The following is a 13,629-nucleotide window of genomic DNA, read 5'->3' on the forward strand; positions in this document are numbered from 1 at the left end:
ATCCAAATAATGAATTATTTGGACTCATTTCAGTCAGGTTTCAGACCAGAATACAGTAGGGAGACAACATTGGTCTTGCTTGTTGATGACTTTTGATGGAGGTGGATTGATGGTTGTGTATTTATGGCCTGTCCCCTTTTGGAATATCTCAGGACTTGATGTACTTTCCCCTTCAGTTTAATATCTATCTATCTTCACTGCTAAGTGAAGTCATATTTTGATGTCCAGTATCATCACCTATCATCCACACGACCCAGATGATGTTGCCAACTTATTTTAGAAAAATGCTCATGTCTCATAGGTGGGTTCTGCACAAGAGGATGATGTACATGCTAGGGAAAGTAAATAGGTCTTTCTTAATCTCCTCCCCTCCCACAACCTATATATAGAACCAAGCAGCAAGGCTAGAAAATATTGGGAGATGTAATGTATCTGAAGAACATTAATTGGAAAAGGTAGAATACATCATACTGGTTGATTAACATGGGATACACAGGGCCTAGCAGTCAAAGACAATATCTTAAATACTTTTCTGGAAAAATCTGATTTCCGTAACAGTTGTTTGGAATCTCAGCAGCTTAAAATAGACAACATGAGACACATTCATCCTTAACAAGATTATTGATTAGCTGGATAGGATAGCAAAATTATTAGATCAGTGTAAACACAAGAATTCAGCATATGTAGTTTGTGAAGATCAAGTGATCGTTTGCCACTCAAGACACTGCATGAAAAGAATTTTGTGCCAAATGGCTGCTAATTTTAATATTTACTTTGGAATTAGCATAAACTAAATTAATTACTACTAATACAATCAGTGACACTTGCTTGAAATGATGATAAAGGCTCTTTGGCCCCATCCTAATGGAGCAGAAAATCGGAAATCTTTAGTCATGTGCATATAGTTTTGCTCAGTGGATATAAAGCAGGACTGGAATTTGGATTTCCTGAGTTTCAGTTGTAACTCTCAGTCTATAATGTAGAATGAAAAAGGAACTGTCTTGGAGAATTATCATACATTTTCTTTTTTTTTAACAAGTGTTTAAAGAAATTGAGCTCCTATCCATATTTCTTTGCTGCTCCAGTTCATGAGCTGGATATAGAAGCAAAACAGAATTGCAACAGTTTTGAACTACGATCATTGCTTTTCCATCCTTTAAAACAGTTAAGCTTTTTGTTAGCTTAACACTATACTACATTTCCTCACTCAACAATGCACTTAATTCTATCAACCTTATATTATGTCTAGCAGCAATGTGGGAAAGAAGAGTGAAGTAGCAGCAGAGATGTAGGCAGGGTATGGTCAAAAAGTCAAGATGGCAGCCACAACACTGTGCTTTGCTTGTTATAATTCACAGCTTTGATTGCACCCTCATAGTTGCCATCTTGACTTTGCTTTACTTTGCCAGTGGGCAACCCTGAGTTAGAGAATGCCTCAAAGGATAGGCAAGGGAGCATCTGGATCTCTACCACTGTGCACCCAAGTGCTTGCTGGCTGACTAGCCATCTTCTGCAGTAGTCAGTACTCATAGCGCGAGAGGCTGACTGGTTAGAAACTGCATACAGGGAGTCCTTGACTTACAGCCACAATTGTGCCCAAAATTTCTGTTGTTAAGTGAGACATTGGTTAAATGAATTTTGCCCCATTTTATGACCTTTCTTGTCCCAATTGTTAAGTAATCCCTGTAGTTGTTAAGTTAGTGACACAGTTGTTAAGTGAATATGACTTTTCCATTGACTTTATTTGTCAGAAGGTTGCAAAAGGGGGTCACATGACCTTGGGACATAGCAACGGTCATAAATGTGAACCAGTTGCTGAGTGGTTGTGCCTGAATTTTGATGATATGACCTCATGGATGCTACAATGGTTGCAAGTATGAAAAATAGCCATAAGTCACTTTTTTTCAATGCTGTTGTAACTTTGGTCACTAAATGAACTGTTGTAAGTTGGGGACTACCTGCATTTGCATGCTGCTATTTGAAGCCTCTCCTACTTTCAGCACCCCCTGGATGGCTATGACTGTTGGGATTTCTCTTTGTGTGCTCGGTAATATCAGTGGTATGTGCTAGAGACCTAAGTTGGCCAGTGATGATCGATGATCCCTGATGCTACTGGTTAAAATATTACAAAAACTTAAGGGAATAAATACTACTACCTCCCAAAAAGGCCTCTTTAAACATCTTAAATAATCAGCTTTTAGAAACAAGCAAAACATAAATCCTTCCAGAAATTTGCCCTTGAGATGGATTTAATAAATTTTTAAAATATCTTTTTATTAAATAAAGAATAAGAAAAAGTCTTCACGTGGGAGAAGATAATTTCAAAATTTCTACCTAGAATCACTCGTCTCTGCCAGTCTATTGTTCATGATCGCTAAAGCCCCAACTCCGCCTGAAAAATCATTTTGTCTGGTGCTGATGCAGACATTTCTGGGATAGCCATTGGCCGTCTCTGATAACTGCTTCTGCAGAAGCGCCAGGGAGACTTTGTTAGAAGCCGTGAGATCCCTCATGGAGATCATCTCACCTGAGAGCCTTCTCCCTTCTGTGTCACTATCATATTGTCCATCTGTTTCCATAGAGAAATTGTGCCGGCGGAAGCGGGATCCGGGTGTGATGGCATTGCGCCGCCCAAGGCGGGTATTTGGCTTATTGCAATCTGGGCAACATCTGCATCGGAACTTTCTTAGCATCCAGTTTAAAACCTGCTTGATTACAATTGATATGACGTTAAAAAGAGAATATATGCAGCATACCCCCATTAATATAAATGTGAAATTCCCAAATCTGTATAATCCCTGATTTTGATAGACAGCATTCTGACTGCTCACAAGATCACCAAATCCAATGGTGCTGAAAGTGACAAAACAATAATATAAGGAGTCAATATAATTCCATCCTTCCACAGCCGTATACATGGCAGAGGCACAGCAAGCTATAGTAATGGCAAAGATTCCCAAAATTAGCATCACGTGATAGACAGATGGCTTCCACCCAATCAGGCTGTCCGCATCAGACATGGCAGAGCCCCTTCGGCAGGTAGGAGGTAGAAGGCCGCTTCTTCTCAGCTGTCTCTCACGGCAAGCCTTCATGACCAAAGCCAAAAGTGAGATAATACGTTCTAGAAAAAGGTTGAAGAACAAGATGGTTCCAGCACATCCAAAGAGACCATAAACGATAAGGAAGGCTTTACCCGCTACTGTTGCTGGTGTGGACATCCCAAAACCTGGAAAAATAAGGAGAAAATGAAGCTGAGCTAAGATAATGTGATCGTTGAGACTGAAATGTTTGGTTTTATTTCCTTTATCACAGAGAAATGATTTACTGCTATTTAATGATATTACGAAACTATAGTGTAACGAAGGTCCTCCACTCGGTGACATAAATTATTGCAATTGATTTGAGAGGATTAATACATTCATTAAAGCAGCCCATGAATCTTACTAAGTCAAGAGAAGCAAGTTTTATGGGGACAGTGAATATATTTGGAATTCTGAGAGTATATAATTCGTATTCTCATACAAGGCTTCTTGGTGTATATAGGTAGATCTCAACTTATGACCATAATTGAGCCCAACATTTCTGTTGCTAAGTGAGAAATTTGTTAAGTGAATTTTGCCTCATTTTACGACTTTTCTTGCCATGTTTGTTAAGTGAATCACTGCAGTTGTTGAATTAGTAACACAGTTGTCAAGTGACTCTGATTTCTCCATTGACTTTGCCTGTCAGAAGGTGGCAAAAGGTAATCACATGACCTCAGTGATTTAGCCAACCCCACTGCAACCATCATAAATGTGAGTCAATTGCCTGCAACCATCATAAAGGTTGCAATCTGGGCAACATCTGCATTGGAACTTTTGCCTGCACAATTGCCTGCAACCATCATAAAGGTGAGTCAATTGCCTGCAACCATCATAAAGGTGAGTCAATTGCCTGCAACCATCATAAAGGTGAGTCAATTGCCTGCAACCATCATAAAGGTGAGTCAATTGCCTGCAACCATCATAAAGGTGAGTCAATTGCCTGCAACCATCATAAAGGTGAGTCAATTGCCTGCAACCATCATAAAGGTGATTCAATTGCCTGCAACCATCATAAAGGTGAGTCAATTGCCTGCAACCAGCATAAATGTGAGTCAATTGCCTGCAACCATCATAAAGGTGATTCAATTTCCTGCAACCATCATACAGGTGATTCAATTGCCTGCAACCATCATAAAGGTGAGTCAATTGCCTGCAACTATCATAAAGGTGACTCAATTGCCTGCAACTATCATAAAGGTGAGTCAATTGCCTGCAACCATCATAAAGGTGAGTCAAATGCCTGCAACCATCATAAAGGTGAGTCAATTGCCTGCAACCATCATAAAAGTGAGTCAATTGCCTGCAACCATCATAAAGGTGAGTCAAGCGTCTGAATTTTGATCCTGTGACCATTTATTTATTTATTTATTTTATTTGATTTCTAGACCGCCCCCTCTCCCCGAAGGGACTCGGGGCGGTGTACAGGTACCAAATTAAAAACCATACAAATAATAATAAATATAATTAAAATCAGATTAAACTTTAAACCCCTGTACAAATTTATAAAAATTAAAAACTTAGCCTTAAGACCAATCCGTGAAATTTAAAAATACAGACTGAGGTGGGAGAGCTGGAATTAGGCCAGGCCGGCTAGATTAAACAGGTGGGTTTTGAGCTTCTTGCGGAAGGAGCGGAGGTCCGTGGTTGTTCTAATATCAGGGGGAAGGTCATTCCAGAGGGTCGGGCCCATCACAGAGAAGGCCCTTCCCCTGGTCGTCGCCCGCCAGCACAGCCTAGTGGACGGCACCCGGAGGAGTCCCTCTCTGTGTGAGCGGATCGGCCGAAGGGATGTGTGGGGCAGGATATGATCCCGCAAATAACTAGGACCTGTGCCATGGAGCGCTTTGAAGATGATAATCAGCACCTTGAAACACACCTGAAAAGCTATAGGTAGCCAGTGCAGCCCGCGCAGGAGAGGTGTTACGTGGGAGTATCTAGCGACTCCCGAAACTGCCCGCGTGGCCACATTCTGAACCAACTGCAGTCTTCAGGTGCATCTCAAGGGAAGCCCCATGTAGAGAGCGTTACAGTAGTCTAGCTGGGACGTCACAAGCGCATGGGTGACTGTGCGAAGGGCGTTCCGGTCCAATAGGGGACGCAATTGGCGCACCAGGCAAACCTGGTGAAATGCCCCCCTTGCCACGGCTGTCACATGGTCGTCCATTGACAGCCGGGCATCTAGGAGGACGCCCAAATTGCGTACCCAATCCACGGGGGCCAGACATTCGCCCCCAATGGCCAGTGATGGAATCAGCTGGTTGAACCGGGGTGCCGGTAGCCACAGCCACTCCGTCTTGGACGGGTTGAGCTTGAGTCTGTTACTTCCCATCCAGATCGGTACGGCTTCCAGACACCGGGACATCACTTTGACAGCATCGTTGGGGTGGTTTGGGGTAGAGATGTACAGATGGATATCATCCGCGTACAGATGGTAATCTACCCCGAACCCATGAATGATCTTGCCCAGCGGCTTCATATATGTGTTGAACAGGAGAGGCGAGAGGACCGACCCTTGTGGCACCCCACAAGTGAGTGGCCTTGAGGTCGACCTCTGCCCCCCTGCCAACACAAATTGCACTCGGCCAGAGAGGTAGGAGGAGAACCACCGCAGAACGGTGCCCCTCACCCCCAGCCCCTCTAGTCGATGCAATAGGATACCATGGTCGATGGTATCAAAAGCCGCCGAGAGGTCTAATAGGACCAGGATGGAGGAGCAACCCCTATCTCTGGCCCTCCAGAGATCATCCACCAACGCGACCAATGCCGTCTCCGTGCTGTGGCCGGGCCGGAAACCGGACTGGCGCGGGTCCAGATAATCAGTTTCCTCCAAGTGGCGTGGAAACTGTTGTGCCACCACACTCTCTACAACCTTCGCCAGAAAGCAAAGGTTGGAGATGGGACGGTAGTTGGCTAACACAGCTGGGTCCAGGGAAGGCTTCTTGAGTAGAGGCCTCACCACCGCCTCATTCAGGATGGCCGGCAAGAACCCCTCACTCAAAGAAGCGTTGACTAACTCCTGGAGCCAGCCTCGTGTGACCTCCCAGGATGCCAGTACAAGCCAGGAGGGACACGGGTCCAGTAAACATGTGGTGGCTCGCAGTCGCCTACGCAACCTGTCCATATTGTCGGAAGTAACAGAGTCAAACTCCTCCCAGAGTGGAGCCTCAAGACCCACCTCAAGACCATGGGGATGCTGCAACAGTCCTAAGTGTAAAAAATGGTCATGTCACTTTTTTTCAGTGCTGTGGTAACTTTGAACAGTCATTAAGTCAACTGCTGTAAGTCAAGGACTCCCTGTGTTGTAATAATAAGTATTAGTCAACAGGGATTAATTTAAGGATTAAACACAACAGAAACTTTTGGGAAAAGTTTTACTATTGTGAAGGCTTTGTGGATTTTCCAGATTTAAAATAAAATGTGGAAAGTGCCACTTTTGAGATCTTCAAATATGTAACAAGCCAGGATTAGGACTCTGCTCCATTAGAGCCCTCAGAGGTATTGCTTGGCCTGCATTTTAAGATGTAACAAGGAGGAGGATCCTTTTCCTCAGAATTTGATCAGACATCACTCTGCAGCATTTCTTACAGTTAGATTTGTGTTTGGCAACATTACGCTGCTTTTTAAATAGTGAAATCCAAATGCTTAACGCAAGGGGTGGTTTGCGTTTGTGTGGCTGTATTGGGGAGGAACGGAAAGTCTTTAATAATACACTGGAAATGGATGAATCAAAATGTGCAGCTAAGCCTGTATTGAAGAAGCAAAGCTTTGATAATACACTACCAGGGAGTCCACAGCTGTAGAGATTTAGAGCTCTGTGGGGAGAAAAATTATACCCTTGCTTCAACTCTATATCAGTAGAGGGTTTTTTTTCTGTGGTGCCTAAACAACTGAAGCACATTAAAAAAAAATAGGGCATTGTCAATTATGTTCTTGAATGTTTCACCAATAAATCATAGAGCAAGTCTTCCAAAGCAGCTTTATATTTCATCATGAACTCAAGAATGGATTCTAAGAACTGCAAACCAGAGAGAATTTGCTGCTTGACAGCTTCTCCTAGAAGGAGGAATGATACTATGTAAAGTCTCTGGCAATATTGCAAGGCAAGCACAATTTTCCATCTCAAATCATTGCAGAGTCACACTTTTGGTGATGCGTTTGCCCTTCAGGTTAGACCAGAGTAGAAAACTCTTTCATCTGACTGCTGATTGCTTGGACACTTCCTCCTGTCCTTCAAGACCATTCCCTCTGCCTTCCACACAGTGCAAGGGTAACCTTGAGCTATGTTTACAATGTGATTTGAAATTTCAGAAGCCTACGTCTACAGGTACCACATAATAAGTTTTTAGTAGTTATTGGTTTTTAAAACTTTAAGTTCACAAAGTACTTTACTGCAAGCTGGAGTCTTGATCTGGAGTTACATCTATAAATCCGGATTCTATGATAACTATTTTCATCATATTGTATATCATTAAAGGAAACATGTGGCATGAGTGCCTAGTTCTATGCTTGCTTCTCTGAATCTACAATGTTAAACCATATACTTTAGCTGATTCACTGGGAATTCCACTTCCCTATAGAAATTTGGTGATGTTGTTATGTACTGTAGCTATATGGCTCAGTGAGAGAACATGTGCTTTGCATGTAGAAAGTGCTGGGTTTAGTCCCTGTCCCTGAGAAATATAAGGATACAGCACTGGGGGAGGCATTGTTACACTGTGTGAAAAATAGTGAAATAGATTGCCTAATATTTATGTATTTATTTAATATAACCACTCATCTCACACGAATGGCTCTGGATGCTTACACATTTAAAAACAAAAAAAAAGCCCAATTGTAGTACAAATAAAGAACTAAAACGAAAACCATCAGAAAAACCAATTAAACAGTTTACAACTTCTGATTCGATGTAAGGCAACTTTCTCTAAGCCAGGTAGCAAGCTGGAAAAAAATAATCCTTAGAACCTTCATTGCATTGCAAATTAAACAGCACAAATTAAAATGCTAATACTCAAGAAGTGAAACAAATATGTTTGTTGTGCAAGTAACTAACCAATAACAAGTAAAGTGGATCAAACTTTTTTTTTTGTAAATGGACTGCTACCTCACCATCAGAAATACTCAAACAAGCCTAGCCTTTATTCCTTTTTTATTTTATTGCAATTTTTGTTTTTTTAATCATATGAAATTGGGTTTCTTCTTCTTCATCAGTCTAAGATAAGGTCAGAAACTTCTGCTGCATTTTAAGTTAGCCATAGGGATTCTGAAGGAAAATCAGTCTGCCTGCCATAGAATTAGACACAACTCATTGACTCGTTTTAGAAATAGCAAACATGCTGTGTGGCAACACAAGCAATTTATAAGCATGGGAAAGCAGACCTGTTGGTGGGCCAGTTGTTAGAATGAAGGCGCAGTAGATTAACTTTACAGAGCCACTAGAAAACAAAAATCAAAACAAAATGCGGAGGCTTACAGCTTTCCCCTACTTCGGGGTTGAAGTAGTATCCCTGTATTCTTGAATCTAGAGGAATCTGTACCAGCGTGAAATTTGCTCTCCCCAATGTTAGTTTCTTTCTGGTCTCAATGGCCAGAGGTCCCAATCACTTGACCTCTCTCCAAGATAATGAGACATAAAATCTAACAGATTTTACATGTGATGAGGCTGATGTTGATGTTGCTTTAAAAACATCTGTACAGATAAGGGTAATTTAAGATTATCTTAGGCATTTGTTGGATATGAGATGAAGGCAATGCCAAGGAGGCACAGCAGAAAAAAAAATACATTGCCCAGGCATAGTTGTGTTGCAGTGAGGTCTAAGGGGGAAAAATCAGTAGAGTGCTCAGTGGAACCTAGAAAATGGTCATGGCTACCATATTAATTAACTTTATAATAATAGTTTGCATGCATGCTTTTGGACAGGTGGGGGTAGTGGTTAAGGCATCAGCCAAGAAGCTGGGCGATCATGTGTACTAGTTCTGCCTTAGAAACAAAGCCAGCTGGGGTTACCTTGAGTCAGTCCCTCTCTCAGCCCTAGAAGGGAGGCCATGGCAACTGCTTTAGAAAAGTGTTGTTAAGAAAACTGCAGGGACTAGTCAAGGTAGTCATCAGGAGTCAGCACTGTCTCAAATGCACACCTGCATGCTTTTGGAACCATTTGGATAGACAGAAAGCTTTTTGGGGAGAAACTGGGGAAGGGTGATAACTGGGGAACTCTGTTCACTTCTCAGTTCTAAACTTCTTCCTTGTTAAATAGCTTTTCCTCGGTTCCAGTTTTGGTTCTGTTTTCTCTCAACAAAGTTGTATGTTCCACCAGGCAGTTAAACAAAGCAGAATGAAGGAACAGGATTAGAGCTCAAGATAGAAGGGAGCAGAGAATCAGATTCCTATGATGATGAGCCAGGGAAAGTTGTGCCCTTTCCTTAATTGATTATGCTTTAGTCTCTACCTTTTGTAAATTAAAAACTATCGCTATCTCTGAAGGCAGCATTTATGAAATATTTGTTTGGCGGTACCTATTTTCATAAGTACTGGATTGGTGTTAGATTGGCCTGTTTTATTTGGGCTACTAAACTCCAGAATTTTAACTCGTGCAATCAAGAGTCATTCAGTGTCTATTTTTGTTACCCAAATATGATAGCCTTAATAAATAGTCCAACAACTGAATTTTATGTAAGCTGCATCTTTTCAGGTTTGTAATACTGTAATAATTTTTGCAAAATCTTTTCTGCTGGATTCAGCTCTGACTTTCCCAATTCTACTTTATGGAAAAGATCTCCATCATGGAATGCAAGCTGTCAGAACTAATTTGTTTTTTCATATATTTTTGGAAAAGAGAAAGAAGATAAATTTAAGTTAATGCCAAGCATCTCATACCATCTGATATTTAAGCCAGATTCTAGCATGGAGCAAAGCATTCGTTTTATTCTTAAGGAATGATACAGTTGTTTAAATGTTCCAAGCGAGGACTTTTGCTGAGGAATCTGAAATCCTGACACTATGTTTTAAGTAATGAATCAGATTGAATTGAATTAATTATACAAATCATTGAAGTGATTTGAATGTTTCCAATGTCATTTGATGATTCAATTTATTTAGAAAAAGCTATCAAAATTCAAAATCTATCGAATTCTGGTCAACTGGACTTCAGACTAAATCTTCTAACTGAAGCTTAATGTGGCTCTATTAAAACCCCACAATCTTTAGGTTACAACTGTTAACTTGCCCATAGGAGCAATCCAAGACTTTTCACTACTATAGGTAAAAAGGCAGTCCCTCCACCCTCCAGCCCATTTACCTAATAAGATTGGCAACTGAACTGTACTTCAGTTAACATTGGCCACTGTTACTAAGATAACTGCCTTGTTTAGAGGATACAGGACAAATTTTCATTCACTCACAACTGCCTTCCTAGAGCTTCCTGCTGCTTTCCATCCGTTCTCTGCTTTGATATAATCTAAATGGAACGCTTCCCACTATCTATTGGAACATATCTACCATCTCTGCTGCATGTCCAGTCATTGTTACTCAACATAAAGTTCTTCCAATGCAATCTGTGCTTGGTCCCATAAATTGGCTGGAATAATTTTGCATTGGCTGTCATGTTCCTACCTATGCCGAGATAGTTTAATGGCCAATGAAATATCTTAACACTTAGACTAGAATAGTAATATGTCCAATTCATTTTCCAGCTACACTTTACATTTCTTTGTGTGCTTTTTAATTAATGACAGAATATCCACCCACTCAAGAAGTTTAATTAAGGGAGACAAGTAAGAAACCTCTAAGGAATCAGGATCAAATTGGAAGAGATAAAATGTTCAGATTGCAAGAATAGTTATATCACTACTATAAATTAATTGTAAGGATTTAAGTAGTCTACCTGTTTTATAAGTGTCACATTTTAATTGTGTTAATCAAATGACAGCAAGATCAATGATTCAGTAATGACTTAAGCTTTGCTATTGTATTGTCCTTAACGTGAATTGCAGACTAAGGTCTCACCATAAACCTGACTCTATAAGGCTTAATTTATCTGCTGGACTCAGACTTGGTTGAAGTTTCTGGCAGGATAAAATTCTTCATTGCAAACTAAATCAAACAGTTGATTGTTCTTGTTATTATAATGATTGAATGTTGGATTGTTGATACACATTGTTGGTATTGATTAGATTTTGTTGATACTCTTGTTATATATTGAAGCTTTTGTAAGCTGTTTAGATCCTGCTGCTTTAATCAACTCCAAAACAACCATAATGAATACTATAAAATAAAAATGAGATGCTAAAATCTCATATTTACCTTTGCTTCCACAAAATATATTTTCAATCTTGCCAGTTGGAAACAGAATTGTTTGAGGTTTTGTTTAAAGCTTTCTAGGTCATGTGTTTCACTTTAAAAAGGTGATTCATGACTTATCCCTCATCTTCTGCTACAATCAAGCATTGTTCCTGACACATTTTGCATGAATTGTGCTTGAAACATTTTTTGTCTTTCCGTTTTTAGACAAAGAACTGTTCCTGATTTTTATTTGAAGGCCCTTATCTTTCAAGCTTCTTTCTAAGATTTCATTCCCCAACCTAAATTTAATAATACTGATAACTTTAGTCAGAAATATTGGCAAATTGTTGTCAGAAAAGCTAGATCTGATAGATTCAGGATCCTGGATGTAGTGAGACCTGATATCTCAATGGTCAAATTTAATCTAGGACAATATGTTATGTTAATTGTAGAAAAGTTGATGATGAGCAACCATAACTGAATATCCCAACTGATGCATTTAAATTTATCTAAAGGCCATGGTTAAAAAGGTAAAACATATATCTCCATTCTTGTTTTCGCATAGAAACACCTGAAGATTTGTTTGGGTGCAGTTTTTTTTTTACTGGGTTTATGTTCAGTAGAATTTATTTATGAAAGAGAAATTATTTGAGGACAATCGATGTGAGCTTCAAGGATTCTCTATATACTTGCCATCCACCCAAAGTTTCTTATTCAAATCATTATTAATTTATCTTTCTTTTTTGCAGAAGAAAGACACATTGCCTACTCTAGTCTTAGGTAGTGAAGTCTGTATATTTCACAGCAAAATTACCAAAGATACAAAATTAGTTACAGCAAGTTTTCAGTGTTTAAAATTGCTGCTTCCTTTATATTATACAGTCATTATACGGGGTTTCCCTAACCCTCTTAAATATAAAAGTTTATGGATCAGATCGTTAAAACTATTTAAATTCAAGAGAGAAAGGACAATCAGGAATCTAAATATTGGTTAAAATTCACAGATTTACATATTATTTGTGGGCAAAATATTCATCTGATCAAGCAGTGGAAGATTGCATGCTAGGATAGGATTTTAGGGGAGGAAAATATTGGCTTGACATTGTATAAACTCCTCCAGTTATTAAATTACAACTGCCCCCAGATAACAGATGGATCTTAACAGTAAATATGCTGCTTGCCTTCATTTCCCATCTGTAGAACTTCACCCAGCATCCATTTCTCAATTTATAAACACTGTTCTGTTTCATGCTCTTTCTACAATAACAGTAAAGTAAACACAATATCTCCATAACAACCAAACACACTGCCATCTCTTGGAAATTAGACTAGCACTGTAACAACGATCTATTTTACAACTCTGAGAGCCTCAACTCTCCGCCCTACCTGCTGTCCTCACTCCAGGCTTTCTTTAGTTCCAATTGTCCTTCCAAGTTTTCTAAATGTATCCTGGGGATGCTAAATAAGGTTTGCAGAACATACTAGATCAGTCTAGAGAGGAATTATGTTCAGAAGTAGAAACTGTGTCCAGAAATAGCTCAACAAAACCCAGGAGAAATCAATGGCTAAGTAAAGCAAGTAGATAAAAGATAAATGACAGATTGGAACAAAATCAGACCCAGCCTATTAAAAAATGATAGTCTGAGAAACATTGTTGCTGCTTTACCACCAATTCCTAACAATCTGCTGAGGGATCTATCAATTTTATACACACTGTGTGTGGCAGTTGTCATGAAATTTCAAATTGAAGTTATGTTGACACAGATTAACAATTAATATTGGGTAGGCACATTATTTAAAACCAAAATACAGGTCTAGCATTTGATGGTGGAAGAGGCTGATGGGCATATCTGCTTGACACAACACATGGGAAAAGGATTTCAAAATTGTAATTAATCTCAAACTGAGCAGGAATCACGAGTCTGGTGCCATTGCAGAAAAGACTAATGGACTTTTAAACTGTATTAAGGGAAAATAATTTCCAAGTCACAGGAAATAATAATTCTATTTTATTGTCTGCTTAATCAGGTGAACTATGTAGAGGGTAGGGAATCTTTATTTCAAAAAAGCAAAAACCAGAAAGGAGTTGAAAAACCAGAATGGAATTGAAATCATAAAAATAATTAAACAATACAAAAGAATTAAAATGGGAAAGGAATTGAAATAATCAAGGGGCATGGAAAACAAGAGCAAAAAACAGATTGTGGGGAAGTGAAGCTTGAAGCCACAGTACATTTAAAATATCACCTGAAAAGACAATGAAGACTTTTT

General features: G+C 39.6%; 1 protein-coding gene across 1 annotated transcript in view; it reads right to left on the minus strand.

Annotated features, from left to right (window-relative positions):
• Positions 1-2,330: 2,330 nt before the first annotated feature.
• KCNK12 (potassium two pore domain channel subfamily K member 12) overlaps positions 2,331-13,629 on the minus strand; it is a gene marked incomplete at both ends in the record, with an annotated part of 39,243 nt that continues 27,944 nt past the window's right edge. The window contains one exon of the mRNA XM_081945559.1: positions 2,331-3,226. Coding sequence (XP_081801685.1) covers positions 2,331-3,226 — 896 coding nt within the window. The remainder of the gene's footprint in view (positions 3,227-13,629) is intronic.

Source organism: Natrix helvetica (assembly GCF_964273705.1).
Source record: "Natrix helvetica genome assembly, chromosome: 2".
Lineage (NCBI taxonomy): Eukaryota > Metazoa > Chordata > Lepidosauria > Squamata > Natricidae > Natrix > Natrix helvetica.